Consider the following 24,359-nt stretch of genomic DNA (forward strand, 5'->3'; position numbering starts at 1 on the left):
GAAATAATTGACTTGACACTCGACTGTTTTGTGTTTGTCATGCAGGTTTGTAATATAGTGGCAGGACAGCGCTGCATAAAGAAACTAACAGATAATCAGACCTCCACCATGATCAAAGCTACGGCCCGCTCAGCCCCAGACAGACAGGAGGAGATCAGCCGACTGGTGAGAGACGATAATGTGCTCAATTTGACTGCAAGTCTTAATATGCAATGCTTAAACTGCAATATTTCAACTCCAAATGCATTCTTATAATAGTAATGTGGTTATTGTTGTGCATAATAATAATATCTCACAGCAAGAAGGTCGCTGGTTCAAGCCTTGGCTGGGTCAGTTAGCATTTCTGTGTGGAGTTTGCATGTTCTCCCTGTGTTCGCGTGGGTTTTCTCCAGGTGCTCTGGTTTCCCACACTGTCCAAGGACGTGGCACAGGTGAATTGGGTAGGCTAGAGTTTTTATGGGTGTTTCCCAGTATTGGGTTGCAGCTGGAAGGGCTTCCGCTGCATAAAACATATGCTGGGTAAGTTGGCGGTTCATTCCGCTGCGGCGACCCAAGATTAATAAAGGGACTAAGCCAAAAAGAAAATGAATAAATAAATAATGTAGATAACAATATTTATAGATTATTATTATATCATTGTTGCTTTAATAATGTAGTAGGATTTTTTATTTTTATTTTTAATCCAAAAATATCTTAAACGTGTGAATAAACAACCTTTTTACTGGTTCTGATTGGCTTGGTTTTTTTTAAATTATTTTATTTTTTTTTTTATTTGGTTTATTAATTTCTGTCCTATTTTTTTATTGGGTTTATTTAATTAAATACATTTCTGTTTTTTATTTTATTATTTTATTGGGTTTAATTAAATACATTTCTGTTTTTTATTTTATTATTTTATTGGGTTTAATTAAATACATTTCTGTTTTTTATTTTATTATTTTATTGGGTTTAATTAAATTTCTGTTTTTTATTTTATTATTTCATTTGGTTTATTTAATTAAATACTTTTCTATTTTTTTAATTATAAAAATATTTTTATATATATTTTTTTATTAGAATTTTTAGGGACCGAGCACCGAACGGTGCAAGGCCCTATTGGAATTGCTCCGTTTATTATTATTATTATTATTATTATTATTATTATTCTTTTCCGGAATGAATCGCGATTTTGAGGGGCTAAACATGCCCGAAAACTCACGGAACTTTGCACACGCCTCAGAAGTGGCGAAAATTTACGTTTATTATGGGTCTCGGAAGTGGGCGTGGCAAAATGACTCTACAGCGCCACCTAGAAAAATTAAACGGACGAGCCCCCGATCCATGAATCACGCACATGCACGAAAATTGGCACACACCTCAAACATGCCAAAACATACGAAAAAGTCTCTTGGAGCCATATCTCAAATCCAACAGGAAGTCAGATATTTTTAACTTCCTGCAGCGAAAAAGTGGCATTTTTGCCATTTCCAGGCGTTGTATTTTAACGAACTCCTCCTAGGGATTTTATCCGATCAACACCAAAATTAGGTTTTGTCATATAAAGGCCTTGGCGATGTTAAATTGCGAAGCTTTAGAGTTTTCGTCGATGGGTGTGTCCGTGGCGGCTTCGCAAACTTTGACGATTCGCCACAAAACAGGAAGTCATTATAACTCAGTGATACATTATCCGATCTGCCTCAAAATTCACACGCTTGATAAGCGTCCTGACCTGAACACGTTTACATGCCACTATCCAGATACAGTTATAGCGCCACCTGCTGGCCACAGGAAATGACATGTTTTACAGTGTGACAAACTCCTCCCACAAACTTTATTGTACCAGCACCAAATTTGAGTGGTGTTATCTGAAAGCTCTAGCGATGATATATTGTGAAGATCTAGAGTTTTCGCAGAGGGGCGTGTCTGTGGCGGCATGACAAACCTCAACGCTTCGCCATGGAACAGGAAGTCCTTATAACTCAACCACACCAAGTCCGATCAGCCTAAAACTTCACATGCTTGATAAAAGTCCTTTCCCGAACACATCCCCATAACAATAGTAAAGTGGGCGTGGCAAAATGACTCGACAGCGCCACCTATAAAAATTAAACGGACGAGCCCCTGATCTACGAATCACGCACATGCACGAAAATTGGCACACACCTCAACCACGCCAAAACATACGAAAAAGTCTCTTGGAGCCATATCTCAAACCCAACAAGAAGTCGGATATTTTTAACTTCCTGCGGCAAATAAGTGGCATTTTTGCCATTTCCAGGCGTTGTATTTTAACGAACTCCTTCTAGGGATTTTATCTGATCGACACCAAAATTAGGTTTTGTCATCTAAAGGCCTTGGCGATGTTAAATTGTGAAGCTTTAGAGTTTTTGTCAATGGGCGTGTCCGTGGCGGCCTCGCAAACTTTGACGATTCGCCACAAAATCGGAAGTCATTATAACTCAGGCATGCATTATCTAATCTGCCTCAAAATTCACATGTTTAATAAGAGTCCTGACCTGAACACATTTACATGCCAATATCCAGATACAGTTACAGCGCCACCTGCTGGCCACAAGAAATGTCATGATTTACAGAGTAATAAACTCCTCCCACAAAATTTTTCGTATCAGCTCCAAGTTTGGTTGGTTGTTATCTGAAAGTTCTAGCAATTACATTTTGTTAGGGTCTGAAATTTTCACAGAAGGGCGTGTCTGTGGCAGCATGACAAACCTCAACGCTTCGCCATGGAACAGGAAGTCCTCATAACTCAACCACACAAAGTCCGATCAGCCTGAAACTTCACATGGTTGATAAAAGTCCTCCCCTGAACACATTCACATAACAATATTGAGTCACAGTCATAGCGCCACCTGATAGCAGAAGGTAGTTTGGCTTATAACTCAGCCAAACAATGTCCGATCTGCCTGAAAATTCACAGGTTAGATGAGATGCCTCTCCTAAAGACATCTACATGCCGATCTTGAGTCACAGTTATAGCGCCACCTGCTGACAGGAGGAAGTTTTGCATAAATCTGTGATTTTTTCTCAGGTTCTTTATATATATCGGCTGAAATTAATATTGTTCGCTGTTCTCTGTTATCCTGAGGCTACCGGGCGGCGGTGAGCCTGGGTGCGAGGTCCCTATCATCGCTGCTTGCAGCTTTAATTATATTTAATGTTAGTTATTTATAAATGCTTTCATAGCAATTCGCATGTATTGTCTTAATTCACAAATAATTGCATTCTAAATGTTTTGAAAAAAATATGTAACACACACATACAAATTATTCACATGTAATACACACACGTGCATGCATGGAAACAAAAATATTCAAAACAATTTTGTCACACTGATTTAAATTTATACATGATTTGTATTATAAACACCCATATCATATTGATTAACTATTGCCCAGCACTAAATAAAAAAAAACTTTATTTTATATAACACCTTTTAAAAATGGCATCTAAAAGTGAATTACAAACATAAAAAAAGTACAGAAGTAAAAGATGCATGCAATAATAATAATAATAATAATAATAATAATAATTTTATTTGATGCACTTAAACTCAAAGTGCTACAAGTTATACAACAACAAATAATAATGCAACCCAAGCCAGAATTACAAGTACATTAAATCCAAATATAACAATTCAAAGTCAAGCATACATGCATAAATACACTAGTTTAGATGCATAAAGCGCAATGCTGTTTGGTATTTTCTCCTGAAATTAGCATTTTCTCTGACTCCTCTGTGTACTCAGTAATTTAACTTTCATAGTGGTGGTACATTTATTTTCATCTTTTAAAGTCAAATAACTCAACATAAATGTACGAGGCTGAGATAAATGACTAATTTCAGGACATTTCAGACGGCATTTAGAGATGTTAGCATGCAAACTCTTCACATGCTATCATTATACATGCTGTCATTATAATATAATGTAGTATGACTGATGAAGCTCCTGTAAACTCTTTCAGGTCAAAAGCAACAGTATGGTTGGCGGGCCCGACCCTTATCTGAAAGAGTTTGGCATTGTGGTGCACAATGACATGACCGAGGTGACAGGGCGGGTCCTCCCAGCGCCCATGCTGCAGTATGGGGGCCGGGTGAGTACAGACACTGGCAGGGACTGTAGCAGGGTGAGTACTGGGGCTCGGGTGCAGGGTGAGTACGGGTGGGCCAGAGCAAACGCATGCCTGTCTGTCTGAGTGTGTGTGTGGACTGAATGTACTAACCAGAGGAATACGGATCAGACTCCACTGATGTGTTTCTTTAGAATAAGCTATTCTGAAACTACTTTTAAAAGGGGACCTATTATGCAAAAATCTCTTTTAAACACCGTTGTGTGGCATCAATGTGTGAATATAGCCAGCCTTTCCATTGTCTATTAGCCATTAGAGTGTTTGAGCTGCTGAAGACTAAGAGGATTAAAGATGTGGAGTTTTAGATGTAGCATAAATGAACAGCAGACAACAGGAGTCTCCATAGACCAGGGGTCACCAATCTCAGTCCTGGAGGATGCTGGTGTCCCTGCAGGGTTTAGCTTCAACTTGCCTGAATGTTTCAAGTGTACCTAGTAAGACCTTGATTAGCTTATCCTGGTTTGTTTGATTAGGGTTGGAGGTGAAATCTGCTGGACACCGGCCCTCCAGCAACAAGTTTTGTGACCCCTGGCATAGACTGACAGAAGCACACACTGTAGCACACATGCAGACTTGAGTGATAACGCTAGTCCTGTTGTCAATCTGCCGCTATGCTGATGCACAGGGGTTTGTAGCTCCGCCCTCTTTTGAAAAGAGCACAATCACGTTTGCATTTAAAGCCACAGTCACCAAAACACCACAATTAGCATCGAAGCCTAAATGGGTCAGTTTCAGAGAGCTAGAAAACGTGTGCTATTTTGAGCTCAAACTAATCGGTCCCCTTTAATATCTCAGAGCAGCTCAAGTCTCATGCAGTCGATGTGATTTAGGGCTGTGCAATTTGGGGGGGGGATGAATTGCTAATTTTTTTTTGCACTTTATTAATGGGAGCAATTTCGATTTTTATTTGCAATTTAATATTCTCAAAATTAATAATATTCAATAATAATAGTATTCTCAATAATATGCAGCACACACTTTAAATAGAAGGAACACAGCATGTTTTAACTGTTTATATATGTATATGATTGTTTATAAATTTTTTAAAAACTTTCTGTATAATCATAGCCTATATACACACACTGTGTAGGCATTCTATATTTTATATGCATCACATTACTGCACCGCCGCACTCTCTATGTATTAATTAATGGTGGGCGGTACATGCTTTTGTTTTGAGCCGTGGTGATTGGGCAGAATAAGTGTGCTCTCATTCAATTGGCTAGCAAGCCTGTCACACAGTCAGACACTTGCTTTTGGATGCATATTTGTGTTATATTTATATATTAATATCGCTTTCATATCGCAGCCCTTTGAAAGTTTGCTAATTGCGTCGTTTCAAATTGATTCGATTTTGATTAATTGCACAGCCCTAATGTGAATACTGCAATAGCTCTAATATTAATGTTGTTTTCTTATTTTTTGCTGTTGCATCACTATACTTAATATAACTGTATGTAAACGAATTGATATGAAATGTGCATCATTTTCTGTCTGAATCGGAATGAGTTTTTCCTTGTTTTATAATTGACCCTACAGTACCAGTGGAGTCTTGTCTTCATTCCTGTGAAATGATGATAATAATAATAACCTCTTGATTAAATTGCCCTCCCTTTTGCAAACTGTGCCGCTGTTGGTTCAGATGGGAAAGCTGTTGCATGTAACTGCAAGAGATCTGCAAACTCGTATCTCTTCTGCTCAATTGTATTTAATTACTGTCTCTAATTTATACTTTGCAATAACATTGGGAGCTTTATTATTATTATTATTATTATTATTATTATTTTTACAATTAACCCAGAGTCTTAATTCTGTGTCCGTATTTAACATTTTGCTTTGTGTGTGTGTGTGTGTGTGTGTGTGTGTGTGTGTGTGTGTGTGTGTGTGTGTGTGTGTGTGTGTGTGCTTGTTGTAAGTGCTTTTGAATGATTGTATTTTCAAATGCTTCAGTCTTCAGGGATTTTGTTTATTTTACAATTTATTATATCTCATTCTGTATAGATTTGTTTGTAATTATATTGTTTTTACAATACATTTCAACTTATCATATTAACCCCTTCCCTGCCAGCATTTTTTTAGTTGCCAGCTACTGCCAGCTTTTTTTTTTTATGATTTTCATCTAAATTTGACGGCCCTCAGAATATTTTTGGCCATGAATATATGACCATATTATTTATCAAATTAAAGTGCCAATCCTCTCCTTTCAAACAAGAAACAACAGCATTATTATCTTCAATAATGTGCTCATGTTTTGAACACACTTAAATGCAGGTAGGTTTCATGAAAAAGTTAATGTTGAAGTAAGAGTTGTACCTATAATATTTATTCATATCCCTGAACACTGGAGCGTTTCTGTTCTGTATTAACTTTAACATGCATTTCTTCCTTCAGTGAATGATTTATTAATGCATTAATTGACTTTTATGCTTTACAGCTAGTTCTTTAATGCCCTTTTGCAATATTGACCCCTTAACTGATACTCGCTAACGTTTACATCAATTTTCTTTTTTATTAAACCCTAATGTTAACCTCATTGGAAAGGTCTAAGACTTCTGAATACATATTCGCTCACTGTTTTATATTGTGCTGCACACAAACAATCATAATTAAAGCTCAGTTTTTGTGGGATCAACTTCAAATTTGGAATATAATTTGTTCAGATATTTAGTTTTGATTTTCGCCACCTTAAAAAAAAAAAAAAAAAACAGTTTTAGCCTAAAATTGACATTTCATGCAGTATATTAAAATATTCATTTATTTTGTATACATAAACATTAAGGCACATAACTTATATTTAACTTTTAATTTTTTTTACTTCAGCTACAATCTGACGTGACGTCTGTCTGTCTTTAAAATGAGACCAAGCTTAAATCACTGAAGCATTGAAGATTGACATTAAGTTGAACATGTCGTTTTTATATCTGTGTTCAGTTAAGGGGTTATATAATAATCTGTTTCTAATCATTGGGGCTTTTCTGCACTCTCTGCTATTGGCCAGGCCTGCCAGACACAGGTTGGGTTGGTTTAGGGGTAGCACTAGGGCTGCACAATACTGGAAAATCAGATTTTTCGATATTTTATTCATTGCGATATGAATACAACTCAGAGATGGGTTTCGGCCGGAAGGGCATCCGCTGCATAAAAACTTGCTGGATAAGTTGGTGGTTCATTCCGCGGTGGCGACCCCAGATTAATAATAATGGGACTAAGCCGAATGAAGAGAAATGAAAATGAATGAATACAACTTCACAAGATGGTTTGAGTAGCTCTATTTGGCAGTTTCTAGGGAGTCGAACAATTTAAGTACAAAAATTGGATAACAACAATGCAAAGAAACTTCTCATACATGCTTTGTCTCATTTCTTGTCCAAATATCTAAAGTTTAAATCAAGTTGTTTTGTGTTCACTTTCAGAAGAAATAAGTCTAGATGAATAGTTTTTCCTCAAAACAAGCTTAATTATCTGCCAATGGGATAAAATAATCTTGTTTTCACATTGAAATGTGGATGTTTGGACTAGAAACAAAACAAATTGTGTAGAGATAAATGCATACAATAAATCTGTTACACATCCAAACACTATAGTTCTTCGTGCTCAAATGGCTCTCTTGCAATGCTCAGTCACAGGCATTAAAACACATGCAAATGATAAACCTTCACTCCATTATGACTGAACTGAGCTGTGACTTTACAAATGTTCTGTAGCTCAACTTTAATTCAGACTCAACATTTCACATTTGCAAGTCACATCACAACATGTGCAACGGGTTTATGTGCACATCTGCGTGTTTCTGAACAGCAGAAGTTATCATAGTTGGTACAACAAATCATTATTTTACAATCCTATTTGCTGAAATAATACAAGAAAAAGTCCAGGATGGTGTTCTCAAGTCTTTCAGAAAGAGGAAAACAATAGTGTGAGACTGATAACGACAGGCAGAAGAGGGAATAATGTCAGAATTACTGTCCTGCTCCCATATACGCATCATTACATGCACTGTAATTGTTATAATTTCATGCAAAGATGATTTAATACACACATAAATACATATAAATGTTTATAGGTTAAAAATAAACTAAATATTAAGAACTTTAAAGAATTTAAGAAGCTGATGACCAATAAGTGCATCATAACAGTCTCGTGAAAAGGCTTCATCCTCTTGCATATCGATGCTGAAATGATATGTTGTGCAGCCCTAGTTACAGGGGAGGATGTTGAGTAAAGTGTGCATCTGCTGGTCAGGCCGAGGGGTTCACTAAGAGTGTAGGGACTCTCTCCCCAGAATAAGACGGTGGCCACACCCAACCAGGGCGTCTGGGACATGAGGGGGAAGCAGTTTTATGCCGGAATAGAGATCAAGGTTTGGGCCGTGGCCTGCTTCGCCCCTCAGAAACAATGCAGAGAGGACCTGCTCAAGTAAGAATCACTCTTATATTTATTGAAGCTATTTATTATTTATATATTGCTTTCTTTTATAATAATAACAACAACAACAATGATGATGATAATAATAATAATAATAATAATAGTAGTAATAATAATAATAATTTTGTTGTTGTTTTTATTGTTGTTGTTGTTATTATTATTATTATTATTATTATTATTACTATTATTTATTTATTATTATTATTCTTGTTGTGTTGGAATTTTTGTATATTTTTGGTGTATTGTTTATTAGTTGTATTGTGGTTAATATTACAATAATGTATATTATTAGGGGCTATTATGATGATGATGATGATTTAAATTATTATAATGATGTGTGAACGTTTGTGTATTGTGTACATTAGGTATATTATTATTATTATGGTTAATATTACTGTTATGCATATTAGGATTATTGTGATGATGATGATGATGATGATGATGATGAATTATGATGATTTTTGAATTTTTATATTCTTTAGTGTAGTATTGTTTGTTAGGTGTATTATAGTTGATATTACTGTTGTGTATTAGGATTATTGTTAGGATGATGATATTTAATAAAGTGTTTTATTTGTTAGTTAACTACACGAACCAACAAAGTTCTTAATACATTATTCAAATAAATTAAAGTTGTCTCTGCTAATAATTAATTGCACTTTAATCTGTGTGAACAGTGTTTAACTTAAATGAATAATGCTTTTAATGTTTTATTATATATTTATGCTCATAAATGTTATTCATAACTGTTAACAATTAAGTGTTAAGTTATTTTGATAAAAAAAGTCATTTTCCAGTTTTAAATCTGTTTGTCAATTGAATGTTTATGCATTCTGAAAATATTGGATCATTTTCCTCTTTTAAGTAAATTTATGAATGTATCACACACACACACACACACACACACACACACACACACACACACACACACACACACACACACACACACACACACACACACACACACACACAAATAGCCATTTGATTAGATTATCCAGTTTAATGTGTTTAATAATAATAAATGTGTGTATATATATATATATATATATATATATATATATATATATATATATATATATATATATATATATATATATATATATATATATATATATATTTTTTTTTTTTTTTTATTTAGTTCATAAATTTTTACTTTTTCTCCATATATATTTTTTTTTATAAAAACATTGATTACATTTTAACTCTCGTCTTATTTTTACATTTTCAAGCTGAAATGTGTTAACAGGACTACATTTAATGACACTTTATTAGATGGGTGGTATCATCAAATCATGCAATGCATTATGAATCATGTGCCCACTTCCTCTGAAACCCAGCAACACAACAAAATCATTAGTTCACATCATTTCTAAGGTGTGGTTATGCTATAAACATGTCGAGATGCACCTGGTTATTGATTCTTGTCTTTTTTTAAAGGAGTTTCACTGACCAGCTGCGCAAGATTTCCAAGGATGCTGGGATGCCGATCCAAGGCCAGCCGTGCTTCTGCAAATACGCCCAGGGTGCAGACAGTGTGGAGCCCATGTTCAAGCATCTCAAGATGTCTTACGTGGGCCTGCAGCTCATCGTGGTCATCCTGCCCGGAAAAACACCTGTCTATGGTAAAGAGAGATCACTGAAAGCACAGCAAACACCCGGGATTTTGACATTAGCTGCTCTTCCATTACAAATCTGCACAAAACTATTCTGAAGTAATAACATTAATTACGTAAATGTTATACGACTACAACCTGTCCTCTCAGCCGCAACCCAGTACTGGGAAACACTCAAACACAGTTCTTAAATTCCTCTATAACGCATGTGTTTGGACTGGGGGGGAAACCGGAGCACCCGGAGGAAACCCACGCCAACATGAGGAGATCATGCAAACTCCACACAAGCACCAACTGACCCAGCCGAGACTCGAACAAGAGACCTTCTTGCTGTGAGGCCACAGTGCTAACCACTGAGCCTCTGAAAAAGACAATTGAAAAAATATATTTGGTTTCAATATTGTTTTTAAAATGCTATGAGTTCCAGCTCAACAAACTTTCCCTAGAAGAAACAATATTATAGGACATACTGTGAAAATTTCTTTGCTCTCTTAAACAACATTTCAGAAATATTTTAAAAACAAAATATAAAATTAGGGCTGTCAAATGATTTAAAAAAATGTACGTTATTAATCACACTTTTTATGCAATTAATTATGATTTATCACAAAACGGCGTATTTATTACAGTAATAAAAACAAAGGCATTTAAGTGCCATTTAAATTTCAAAACAATCAATGGCAATAACAAACAAAAATGATTTCCATGTTGGATTCTAAAGCCTGGTTTATACTGCTGCATCAAGTGACCGGCGTAACCCACAGTGCATGCAACGTGTGTAGCTGTGCATTTATACTTCTGCTGCTGTCTCTGTTGGTCTGCATTAACACTTCCGAAACGCTAGTGGGCAGTGAGATGTAAATGTTCCTTGTGTTGAGTTTCTTCACTGCTGTTTTACTTTTCCTGAACACTTCCTGGATGAACAAGCGGCTCAAACTCGCTCATTTTGAGGCAGGAACCGGCGGATGTGCAACAACTTTAACTATGAGGTAAACACAGAACAAAACTTTCCATCCGGAGCTCCTTCGCAGGACTCCACACTTGTAAACAATCGCTACATTGGGTTCGCGCCATTCACGCGGCTCTCGGTCCCGCCCAGACTCGTCAGCGATACCAAGCCGACCAATTATAGAGCTTGGGCTATGCGTCAACGCCGTAGCATATGCCGCTGTTTGACGCAGAAGTATAAATCAGCCTTAAGTGGACGACAGACAGACAGACAGACAGACAACTCGTGCAGTACAGCGGACCCAGTGATTCATCAACACAAACGCAATCATGCATGTTGATGAATCGTTCATCAAATTTGCTTAAACTAAGCGTTCTAAAGTCTGGCTGTATTTCACAAGCAAGGATTCTGACACAGCAACGAGAAGCAGGGCTCATGGATGTAGCTTAAAAGGCCATGAAACCCCCTCGTTTCAGCAGGGTGTTTTCACACCTCTACTTTGGAAAAAGCCAGAAAAGTGGGCGTGTCCAGCTCTGTTTAGGGGGGAGTGTCGGAGGAAGAAAAGTGGGAGGGTGTGGGAGTGTCCATTTGGGCACACGCGAGTTTCAGTGTCAAAAATCACACACACAGTAGAAAGTGATGTTTAACCTACATGGACATCTGTAGTCAAATTATTTGCCAAATTATTAAATGGTGGACTTTAACTGCAGTTTGGCTGTTTTATTCAGGAAATTCATTCTTGTCCCTTGCGACAACGTGATATTTGATTCGAGGAACTGCTCTAAGCGTGTATTTTTCATGCAATGTTTGGTACCGCACGGCGAATGAGAGAAAAAAAACTCTGCATTTCCCGGAAACTTAGATGCACACGGCAGGTAGTGTCAGGAAGCCGCGTGTGTTATTCCGGTCACAAAATCCAACACGAGGTTATAGTTTGGTTGTAACTGTTAGTGCTAACTTGTTTACACTCGGTGCAATAGTTTGTTTGATACGAATAAAATACGAACTAAATAAACAAAGAGCACTGGTCGCTCACTTACCAAATCTGTAGAGACAGGACAATCACCAGCAACTAGAGCCGTGTCTTTATTAAGAGGAGACTACAAGTGAATCCGGATCTCAGCGTTTGCAGATGAGAACAGCTCTCAGGTAAACAATAATCCTCCATAGACACGCAAGTTATTGTTGTCGCGCGTCGCGTACACTGTTAATCCTCACGTGACTCCAGCTGAGCTCTCACAGAGAGAAAATGAAAACAAAACTTCACTGCAGCAAACTATAAAAGCAACACTTCACGCTTGTTTTGCCAACACAACGTGGCGTCTCTGTCGTCTAAACACTATGACAGTAATGAATATTAATGAAGTTGCACAATAGAGCGCGCTGATTGGTTTGAACCAAGCTTTACTCATGCATTAATGCAGCACACTGTAAGACGTAATAAGACACACTCTGGCACAGACGTCCAGTCTGCACGCTGGAATACACGCTATTATCTCATGACCGTGACGCAGCTTCAAAAATTAGTTTCAAACCGGAAGTACGAATTTGCTTGAAATAACGCAAAAACAACCAATTTACACTTTTTAGTGAAATATAGGTGTCCTAATAGTGTTTTTAGCCGTGTGGGACACATACGACTGTCAACAGCTCAAAACATGTGTTTTGGTGTTTCGTGACCCTTTAAAGGCAGAGAATGGGGCTGTCTTGGACGGCTTGCGACTTCATCTGCCACTTTCACTACAGTACATTTACATGGACACCAATACTCCACTTTTATGATTAAGATAATACTGATTTAGAGTTTTTTTTTTTTTTGATTAACTTAAAGGACCACACGAGTCCCGAAATGCGGAGGTTTTTTTGCGGAGGTCGCTAATTTTGACAGCCCTAGTTTATATACATTACATCGATTTGCTGAAAAACCGCCTCGTGCAAGTTGTTTTGCAAGTGATTTTTATATGGGTGTTTCCGCTAAATCAGGCATATTTTTTTAATTTGCAGTTTTATTTTGCACAATATAAATGGTAAAGTTAACGCAGCTGCTGTCATACTGAATTGTGTGTGTGTGTGTGTGTGTGTGTGTGTGTGTGTGTGTGTGTGTGTGTGTGTGTGTGTGTGTGTGTGTGTGTGTGTGTGTGTGTGTGTGTGTGTGTGTGTGTGTGTGTGTGTGTGTGTGTAGCGGAGGTGAAGCGTGTGGGAGACACTCTCCTGGGAATGGCCACTCAGTGTGTTCAGGTGAAGAACGTGGTAAAAACGTCTCCTCAGACACTCTCCAACCTCTGTCTGAAGATCAACGCCAAACTAGGAGGCATCAACAATGTGCTGGTGCCACATCAGAGGTGCGTTTTTGTGCTTTTTTTTTTTTTTTTTTTTTTTTTTAACTGTTGCATACAAAAGAAAACGTTCATGTCATCGTATCTAATTTAAAAGGAGTTTTTTTCCTTCTATTGTGGCTTTAGATTGTAACCATCACATGTAAATGCAGAGTGGCCCTCAAACAATGCTTAATGCATGAAATCTCCATTTTTAGTCCACTTAAATAAAAATAATCCTGTCACCTAGCAACAGGACTGCCAATCATGGGAGGTTTTTAAAGGGGGATCTATTATGCAGAAATCGCTTTTATAAGGGTTTGAACATCGTTGTGTGTCAGCAGTGTGTGAATATAACAAGCTTCTAATGAAAAATAAAATTTTCATTTGGTGTAATCAGACTTGATAAAAACCGTCTGCAGAGACACTTTGATTGACATTGTGTCTTTGTGCATGTGCATTGTGAAGTCTAACATTTTAAGGTGATAACATTATTTTGTTTAATGTAAGTGCTGAGCAGTGTGGAGAGTTCTTTTGTTTCCAGTTAAGTGAAATCTATCTGTGCTAAAAGGGCTATGAATCTGATATGAATCTGATCACTGTATGCTGATCAGTTTTGTTTACTTTTTAAATGTTACTTTTTATTTTGTTTTGGTTTTCTATCATTTTTATTTTTTTATTCATTATATTTTACTTAATTTTTTTTCCATATTTTATTTTATTTTTTGTTTTATTTTAATTTTATTTTAATAATTTTATTAATATATTTTTTATTTTTTGTATTTTAATAAATTAATACATTATAATTTTTTATTTTATTAACTTTATAATTTGGAATTTATTGTTTTATTTTATTAATTTAGTTTTTATATTTCACTTTAATTGTTTTTATATAAATTTATTTTAATAAAACTTTATATAAAATTATATTTATTAAATTTTAATTTTATATATTTTATTTTAATACATTGTATTTTATATTATTTTAATACAATTTTTATATTTTATTTAAATCTTATTCTTAATTTTAATTTATTTTCATAAAACTTTTTTTTTAATTATGTAATTTTATTTTATTTTAAAGATTAAATTTTTTTATTTCTAATAAATTTTATCTTTAAAACTTTAAAATATTTATTTTTATTTATTTAATATAATAAAAAAAATTGTATTGAATTTTTTTTTATATTTTAATTGAATTTATTTTATATAATTTATTTTTATTAAGTAATGTTTTCATTTAGTTCATTTTACCCCTGTCTTTTTTTCCCCCTGCAGGCCTTCTGTGTTCCAGCAGCCGGTGATCTTCTTGGGTGCGGACGTCACTCACCCTCCAGCGGGCGATGGGAAGAAGCCGTCCATAGCTGCAGTGGTAGGAAGCATGGACGGACACCCGAGCCGATACTGCGCCACCGTACGTGTGCAAACGTCCCGCCAGGATCTGTCCCAGGAGCAGCTCTTCAGCCAGGAGGTCATCCAGGATCTCACCAACATGGTGCGCGAGCTGCTTATTCAGTTCTACAAATCCACCCGATTCAAGCCCACACGCATTATCTACTACCGCGGAGGAGTTTCTGAGGGCCAGATGAAGCAGGTGAGTTTAGCGCAGGAGATGCATGCAATTAATCCAACACTGCTGATGATGATGATGCATGAATAGTAATTATAATCTAATGCATGCATCTGTTTTATGATGCCCCAAATTATTAGTGTATATAAAATGTTTTAGCATTGCAAAAAATGCATTTAAATTATTTGCAAGCAGGATTTGTAATCTAGTGTCTGCATCTTTTTAGTATGACCCGAATTCAGCATGCCAAAAATGCAATGATAGTGTTTGAAAGCAGGATTTATAATATGGAGTATGCATCTGTTTCAGTATGCCAGAAATTCAGCATACCATGCATTTGTTTTATTTTAATCTGATGTATGCATCTCTTTTAGTATGGCCCATATTATTATTATTATTATTATTATTATTATTATTATTATGTAAAATGTTGCAGCATAGCAAGAAGGCAAAGGTAGTATTTTAAAGCGGGATTTATAATCTGGTGTATGCAACTGTTTCAGTATGCCCCAAATTATTATTATTATTATTATTATTATTATTAGCATGTAAATTGTTTCGACATATTAAAAATGTTTTAGTATGAGTGCCAAATGAAGCAGGCGAGTCCAGCGCAGGACATGCATGTATTTAATTCACCACTGCACCATAGCATTTATCATCTGGTGTATGCATCGGTTCTAGTATGCCCCAAATTAAGCACACCATAAATGCATTGATACTATTATAAAGCAGGATATATTTATTTTATTTCAATCTAGTGTGAGCATCTGTTTTAGTATGCTCCAAGTTATTAGTATATAAAATGTTTCGCCATACTAAAAAATGCATTGACTCTATTTGAAAGCAGAATTTATTTTATTTATAATGTGGTGTGTGCATCTGTTTTTTGTTATGCCTTTAATTATTAGTTTGTAAAATGTTTCAGCATACCAAAAATGCATTGATAGTATTAGAAATCAGCATCTGTTGTATTTTAATATTTCTGTCTGTTTTAGTATGCACCAAATGATTAGCATGTACCATGTTTCATCATACTACAAAATGCATTGATACTATTTGAAAGCAGGATTTATTTATTTTATTTTAATCTGGCGTATGCAATTGTTTTAATATGCCATTGGTTATTAGTATATAAAATGTTTCGTTATATTAAAAATGCATTAATAATATTAGAAAGCAAGATTTATGATCTCGTCAATGCATCCACAAATGCAGCACACCAAAAATGCATTGATACTATTTGAAAGCAGGATTTATTTTATTTATAATGTGGTGTGCATCTGTTTTAGTATGCCCCAAATTATTATTGGTATGTAAAATGTTTCAGCATACCAGAAATATTTTAGTTTGGTTGTTTGTGTTTAAGCAAGTGAGACCCTGTGATGCTTATCAACATGAGGCGGCACCAATAACGGTTCATACACCATACTAATCAAACAATACAACTGTTCATTGCTGGTACACACAGCTGATCTCAATTATCACAATAATAATCATGAATAATACCAAAGTCACTTTATTCTATAATATTCTTTAGTCTATATATAATATTCTGTAGTCTTTGATGATACTTATGAGCATCAGTAATAGAAATAAACAAAAACGCATACAGCATTTGGTTATTTGCTGAGCACAACAGAGGAGAACAACCAAAAAACATCCAGTGTCTTCCATCTTTATATAGATATTAGCAATTTAAATCATTTTTGTTGTCATTTAAATGCAATTTTAATCATGTAATTATCAACCAGTGTTCAATAAATGTGTTAATTGATTATTAATGTGTGTTTGTCAGGTGGCGTGGCCAGAGCTGATCGCCATCAGGAAAGCCTGCATCAGTCTAGAAGAGGATTACAGGCCGGGAATCACATACATCGTAGTGCAGAAACGCCACCACACTCGACTCTTCTGCTCCGACAAAGCCGAGAGGGTGAGTGTGTGTGTGTGTGTCCTGGTTTTGGTGGTTTACAAGGACAGAAATTTGTATAATGGCATCGGTATGAACTTAGTATTACAATGCTGAGGTGGTTTATGAGGACGTGAGTGTTTGTGTGTCTGAGTTTAAGTGTGTGTGTAAAAGCAAACACATATGTACTTCAAAAGCGCATAAAGTATGTGTGTGTGTTTGAGTGTGTGTACTTAAACATGTGCATGTTTTACCCGTGTGTGCATTTGAATGTGTATGTGTGTGTGTGTCTTAATTATGTGTGTGAGAAAGTATGTGTGTTAATCTGTTCGTGAAAACTGCTTTGTTTTTGTTTTGTTTTTCTTCTTTTTTGGCTTGTTCTCCAACACCTAAAGCACCCCATGTTTGGTTAAAAACACAATCAACTGTAGTTTGTTTATCTAGCTGTGTGAGTGGGCGGTAATAGTCAGAATGAGCTGTGCTGCGGACACAGAGCCAAACAATTGCCTGTTAGCTCAATGTTTAAAACACCAACAGATTTGGAGCAGAATGCAGTCAAGGCAACACTCCTGCCATATAAGTCGAGCTCTAACAAAATCATGGCCAGTTCATCACAGCGTTCTCTCTTAAATCTGACATCTGAACCTTATTTTGCTTTGGCTCAGGTTGGGAAGAGTGGCAACGTCCCAGCAGGCACTACGGTGGACAGCACCATCACACACCCCTCAGAGTTTGACTTCTACCTGTGCAGCCATGCTGGCATCCAGGTGAGCCTTCATTTATATCATCATTGATCCATTTGATGTTACTGTTCACATTGGGGCCGCACAATATTGCGAAAAATTATTGCAGAAATAGTATATGCAATATCCACATCACTGAGAAGTGCAATAAATTAGATTCATTTTACATGGATTTAATTTCTATACAGTGAAGTCCAAAATTACTCATACGGCCAGCAAGTTTGTTTTTGACCGGAAATGACATCACCTCCTCCCAAACGATAATAAAAATAATATGTACAAGAGGCATCATTGTGGAAACCGGAGGTCTGTTCTTCGTACCTCGCTTAAATGATCTAAGATGATTTGGCAGATCCTGGATCTGTTAATCTTGATAACTGATCTCTGGCTAATTTAGTTCTTCAAACAAGTTTGTGAATCAGATTAGAATGTCTGGATGAACTGATCTGAGATCGCTGCATGTGTTGTGAAGGACAGATCTATCCATCCTCAATCATGATCAACAATGCAACGATTGGCTGACAGCACAACAGCGTAATGACGTCATCTAATTAATATTCAATTATTATATTATTATGAGCTAAATTACATCAAATTAGCTGTAAACCGTTTGTTATATATGACAAGCAATAACCTTCCACATTTGTTGTGAGCTGCAGGCTTTACACTTTCATGTGTGGAGAGTATTCATCATGTATTTCAATGCATTTAGTTCTACATTTAGAAAATATTTTATTTATTATAGTAGCCGTTTTTTTAATCGGTGTAAAGAATAACTGGATGTTTACAAAAGCATTTTGATATTGGTATAGGAGTCTGCAACTTTTGTGAACTATAAAAACATGTTTATGACTGCATAAATGTATTATTTCCTTTAAAAAAAAATCACATTGTTCATTTCTATTATACACAATTTGTACTAAAGCGATCTAAAAAGTTCATATAAGTAAGTTTTCTCTTTGCACCACCAGGTGGCAGTCTTTATACTTTCATTTCGAGGGTGCAGATTGCATAATTGTATTAATGTGTATAACTTTATTTCATTAATATATATATATATATATATATATATATATATATATATATATATATATATATATATATATATATATATATATATATATATATATATATATATATATATATATATATATATATTAGTTAAAAATATTTACTATTTTCCCAAGTGTATATAACTACTACTGTAAGAAAATATCAGAATTCGGTAGGCTACTTTTGTATTACCTTTGCTTAAACTGAGCCGATCTAATCCTGTTTACGTGAATTGAACCTGCTCCCGATCAGGTTTGAGCTAGCAGAACTGTTGCCATGACAACAACTCTCAGATCAGCTTTGAAGAACGAAACGATCCTGGATCATGTCAAATCGTCAATATCCAAATCCAGCTAACTGAGTAATCCGTGTACGAAGAACCGACCACAAGTCAGAATTTGGCATGCTTGACTGTATATTTGTTTAATTGCTGATGAAATGCACTAGTTAGATATATCACAAGAAATAGCATCAATAAAAATTATAGTTATAGCACGAAATATCGGTCACACTTTACAAAAAGGTTTAATGTATTTACTAACATCAGCTGATAATGAACAATACATGTAAAAGCATTTATTAATCATAGTTTAACATTTACTAATGCTTTATTAAAATCCAAATTCATGCTTATGAACATTAGTTAATGCAACGCGAGTTAACATGAACTGACAATACTAGTTAATGTATTGTTCATTGTTTGTTCATGTTAGTAAATGCATTAACTAATGCAACCTTATTGTAGTTAATGCGTTTACTAATATGAACAAATAAAAATACAGTGGTTCATGTTTACTCACGGTTTATTAACTAATGTTATCGAGCATGAATTTGTTTGTTAATAATGCAATAGTAAATGTTGAATTAGCATTAATAAATGCTGTACAAGTATTGTTCATACTTGTTTATGTGTGACCAAAATATCGTTATTGCAACACTAGAATCATATTGCAATATTGTGTATTGCATATGTTCCCAGTATATAGTGGAACTTTTTTTCACTCATTTGTTTCCCCGTGTTCTCCCGCAGGGCACCAGCCGTCCCTCTCACTATCACGTGTTGTGGGACGACAACTGTTTCACCGCTGACGAGCTCCAGCTTTTGACCTACCAGCTCTGCCACACTTATGTGCGCTGCACCCGCTCCGTCTCCATCCCCGCGCCAGCTTACTACGCCCGGCTAGTGGCCTTCCGCGCACGCTATCATTTAGTGGACAAAGACCATGACAGGTTAGTAACACTTCAGTATTAAGAGCCTGTGTAAAGTGACCATAAATACGTGTTGAGCTCGTCACACAAAAGAAAATGTGGTGTTAAATGGAGCGCTCATCCTAAAATTATCATTCTAAACCTTTTGAGTTTATTTCTTCTGTTGAACACAGACGAAGGTATGTTAGAAAAACCTGTCACCATTGACTTTCATGGTAGAAGATTAAATGCTATGGAAGTCAATGGTTACAGGTTTTCAGCTTTCTTCAAAATGTCAGCTTTTGTGTTTACTAAAAACAAGAGAAGATATTTTGAAAAATGTTGAAAACCGGTAACCATTGACTTCTATAGTAGAAAATCAAATGCTATGGAAGTCAGTGGTTTGAAGTTTTCAGCATTTTTCAAAATATCTACTTTTGCATTCAACAAAAGAGAACATTTAAACAGGTTTAAAACAAGCGAATAGTGAATAAACGCTGAATGAATTGAAAGTTTTGGGTGAAATATCTCTTTTTAAAAGTTTTTTTATTTATTATTTATTCATACTCGAAATGGTTTCAAACCTTTTGAGTTTCTGAGTTCTGCTGCACACAAAAGAAGATATTTTGATTAAAGCTTAAAGCCGGTAACCCATTGACTTCTGTTGTAGGAAAAACACATATTGTAGACATTAGTACTTAGTTTTCCAGCTTTATTCAAAATATCTTATGTTCAATGGAAAGGTTTGAAATTAGTAGGGTTGGGTACTGTTCAGGTTTTTACTGGTATTGTACTTGTAATGCGGCACTGGTATCCATCTGTACTTTTTTCCAGTTCTTCTACTGTGTAATCGGTGTGCAAATTACAAGGGGGTTTGGTGGTGTCTGATCCCCCTAATTACACCCCCTGACGGCAGTGTTGCCAGATATAGCATACTTTTTCCAGCCCAAAACCCGCCCAAACGCACACAAAAAAACACCCAAAATATTAGATCAATATTTTACTTAATTAACCTAGTTTAACTGTTATATATTTTAAACCATACAGCACACAACACCAGCACTCACAGAACCACAGCAAAACCGGATCCCATCAAAACCCTGCCCTCCCTCTCACCCACATACTGCACTTACCTATTTGAGTATTTACTTTTGAAATGGGGTATAAATTTGTCCCGTTTTAAATTTTTCACACTGTGTAATCAGTGTGCAAATTACAGGGGGGTTTGGAGGTGTCTGATCCCCCTAAATAACACCTCCTGATGGCAGTGTTGCCAGATATAGCAGACTTTTTCTAGCCGAAAAGTTGTCCAAAACCCGCCCATATAATATTATATTAATATTTTATTGATATTTAATTAATCTACCTACTTTAACTGTGTGTGTGTGTATGTATGTATGTATGTATGTATGTATGTGTATATATATATATATATATATATATATATATATATATATATATATATATATATATATATATATATATATATATATATATATATATATATATATATGTATGTATGTATGTGTGTGTGTGTGTGTGTGTGTGTGTGTGTGTGTGTGTGTGTGTGTGTGTGTGTGTGTGTATATATATATGTATATGTATATATATATATATATATATATATATATATATATATATGTGTATGTATATATATATATATATATATATATATATATGTGTATGTATATATATATATATATATATATATATATATATATATATATATATATATATATATATATATATATGTGTATGTATATATGTATGTATATATATACATATATATATATATATATATATGTGTGTGTGTGTGTGTGTATATATATATATAAACCATACAGCAACCAACACCAGCATCACAGGACCACAACATAACTGGATCACATCGAAACCCTGCCCTCCCTCTCACCCACATACTGCACTTACCTATTTGAGTGTTTTACTTTTGAATTGGGATATAAATTTGTCCCATTTTAAATTCTTATATAATTAGGTGCTGCTTGTCAATCAGAAAATGCTTCTATGCTTGTTCTTGCTGTTACTTGCGGAAAAAACGATTGATAAAAGTGTCATGATAAACCGCTGTGCGTTTAACTTCTCGTGAAGTGGAGTCAGATATTGATAACTTTTCTTCAACTCTTGCGGGTAGAACCCGGCGGTTTGCACTATGCACTGGTAAGTACTAACTGAATGGAGTAGGAGCACATATGTTTTGTTAAATAAGTTGCATATATAAAATAAAAATCATGTTTCAAAACCGCCTAAATTTTGTCAACCCGCCTGCCATTTTTTTACCCACAATCAAATTCAAAACCGCCCAATCTGGCAACACTGCCTGAAGGAGATAAACACAAAATGCATAGGGGGGGTCAGCCCTTTAATACAGAGAAGTAGTTCACTCTGGACTGTATTTTAAATAATAATGTCAATAATAGAAATAATAGGTAATATAAATATACATTTGACCACCCCTATAACGGTTCATACCATTGTGAATGCATAACTGTGCCAATCAGTCAATGAGAACATACATTCAACAGTCTTCGACCGACACGGTAAGTGTGCAAAGGCTGTTTGTTTTTCCGTATCGCCTAAAATTAGCCAAATAAAATGCATGGTTTGAACTACAGTAATGTATGAAATAGCTAATCAGACCATACTGTAGGTCTGAATACACTGAATATCCCACATACACTAATAAACTTATTACATTGCAATTTAAATTAAAAAACACAAACTAACATTACTGAAAAAGTTGCCATGTGCAAAAAAGGAATGTCAAAGTGCATAATGGGTCCCCTTAGAGTTTCTGTAACACACACATCCCGGACAGTGTATATTGATGTGTGTGTGTGTGTGTGTGTGTGTGTGTGTGTGTGTGCTTTGTGTCTCAGTGCTGAAGGCAGTCACGTATCAGGACAGAGCAACGGTCGAGACCCGCAGGCGCTGGCGAAAGCTGTGCAGATTCACTACGACACACAGCACACCATGTACTTCGCCTGACCACAGCCAGCAGGAGGCGCACTTCTACACTCCTTCCAGCTATATCTATTATCTCTCTCTCTCTCTCTCTCTCTCTCTCTCTCTCTCTCTCTCTCTCTCTCTCTCTCTCTCTCTCTATTATCTCGCTCTCTCTCTCTCATGCTGTATTTCTCTCTGTTATCTCTCTCTCTTGAAGCGGGGGCCGTCTGTCAGTCAGTCCAGTCCACAATGTTCGGCCTCAGAAGAACCAGCCTCTACCAGCAGTCCTGCACTGAGGGGCCACTGACCTCCAATGCACACAGAAAAACAAAACAAAAAAACAAAATCAAATTGAGCCATTTTTAACCGTTTATTTTTATCCTTTCTTTCTAGTTTTGATTTTTTGAATGTCTTTTTGATTTGTAATATACACTGAGTGTGAGCAAAACCTGCGCCACCGGTCAGGGCAGCTCTGGCTCTCTCGGCTAAGCTGGACTCTGTCTACTTTTACCTCAAGCCGCCATCGGCTGAATCTTGTCTTTTTGTGTGGGAGGGAGGGAGGGGAGGGCGGGGCTTGCATGTTAACGAAGGGGGCGGGGTTTTGTTTTTGTTGACTCTCCTCATGGTCTTTTACAAACGAGGTGACCTGGGTTGTACATACCCATTACCCTGCTCCCATTTAGTGTGTGTGTGTGTTTGAGTGTGTGTGTGAATGTGTGAATGTGCAGGCCACTGAATTGTAAAGGGAAATCTAGGAGCAAACTGCTGTAAATGCCTCTTCTTTTTTTATATTAACACACACATAGATATATGGAAAAAAAAATATGTATAAATATTTACAACTCTATAAGCATATTCCTCTTGGCTCTGATGATAAGCTGATGGTTTTTGTGTAGCAGTAGCATTACCCATGGTCCCTCCACAGGCCGCTGGGGTTGTTTTTAAAAGCAGGCTTGTGTTGGTCCAGAAGCGGCGCATGTGTTATTGATCGCTCAACGGATGTGTGGCCATTGCACAGGCGTCTGATTGGCTAGGTTTGCGACATACAGCACTCTCCCTTCCTTTTATGCATTTATACATAAGAGTCAAATCAGATTTGTAAGAGTTTAATATAAATGGTTTTTTGTGGTAAACTTTAACAGTTTGTTAGAGTAGATGATCGTCGTTCTTGTCGTTTTAATGTTTATCGATCAGTCGTCGGCAAATCAATCGCGCAACTCATCGATCCAGGAGTCGTTTGTGCTTGTAAATGGAGATTTTTAAGTTTGGTTTGTTTTTATACGGCTTGTTTTCTCTTGGCGTTTGGTATCGAGGGCCCAAAATGCTTGGCTTCGTCCACTTTTTCATATTGCGATCAAATTTTAGCATTAAAATGACACATGGTTTGTTTGTTTTCGGATATTAGCAGCAGCAGTTATATGAATTTTACACTTAAAAGTGTGTTTATTACTACTTTCTCTCTCTATGTGTGTGTGTGTTTGTTTATGAATCTCTTGATGAACT

General features: G+C 35.9%; 1 protein-coding gene across 1 annotated transcript in view; it reads left to right on the forward strand.

Moving 5' to 3' along the window:
• Window positions 1–22,912, forward strand: part of ago4 (argonaute RISC component 4) — a 36,820-nt gene extending 13,908 nt beyond the window's left edge. The window contains 10 exon segments of the mRNA NM_001252559.2: window positions 46–165; window positions 3,963–4,091; window positions 8,410–8,543; window positions 9,990–10,174; window positions 13,297–13,456; window positions 14,708–15,023; window positions 16,798–16,932; window positions 17,574–17,675; window positions 19,735–19,934; window positions 22,790–22,912. Coding sequence (NP_001239488.1) covers window positions 46–165; window positions 3,963–4,091; window positions 8,410–8,543; window positions 9,990–10,174; window positions 13,297–13,456; window positions 14,708–15,023; window positions 16,798–16,932; window positions 17,574–17,675; window positions 19,735–19,934; window positions 22,790–22,898 — 1,590 coding nt within the window. The 3' untranslated portion in view covers window positions 22,899–22,912.
• Window positions 22,913–24,359: the final 1,447 nt, after the last annotated feature.

This window comes from Danio rerio, chromosome 19, assembly GCF_049306965.1.
Source record: "Danio rerio strain Tuebingen ecotype United States chromosome 19, GRCz12tu, whole genome shotgun sequence".
Taxonomy (NCBI): Eukaryota; Metazoa; Chordata; class Actinopteri; order Cypriniformes; family Danionidae; genus Danio; species Danio rerio.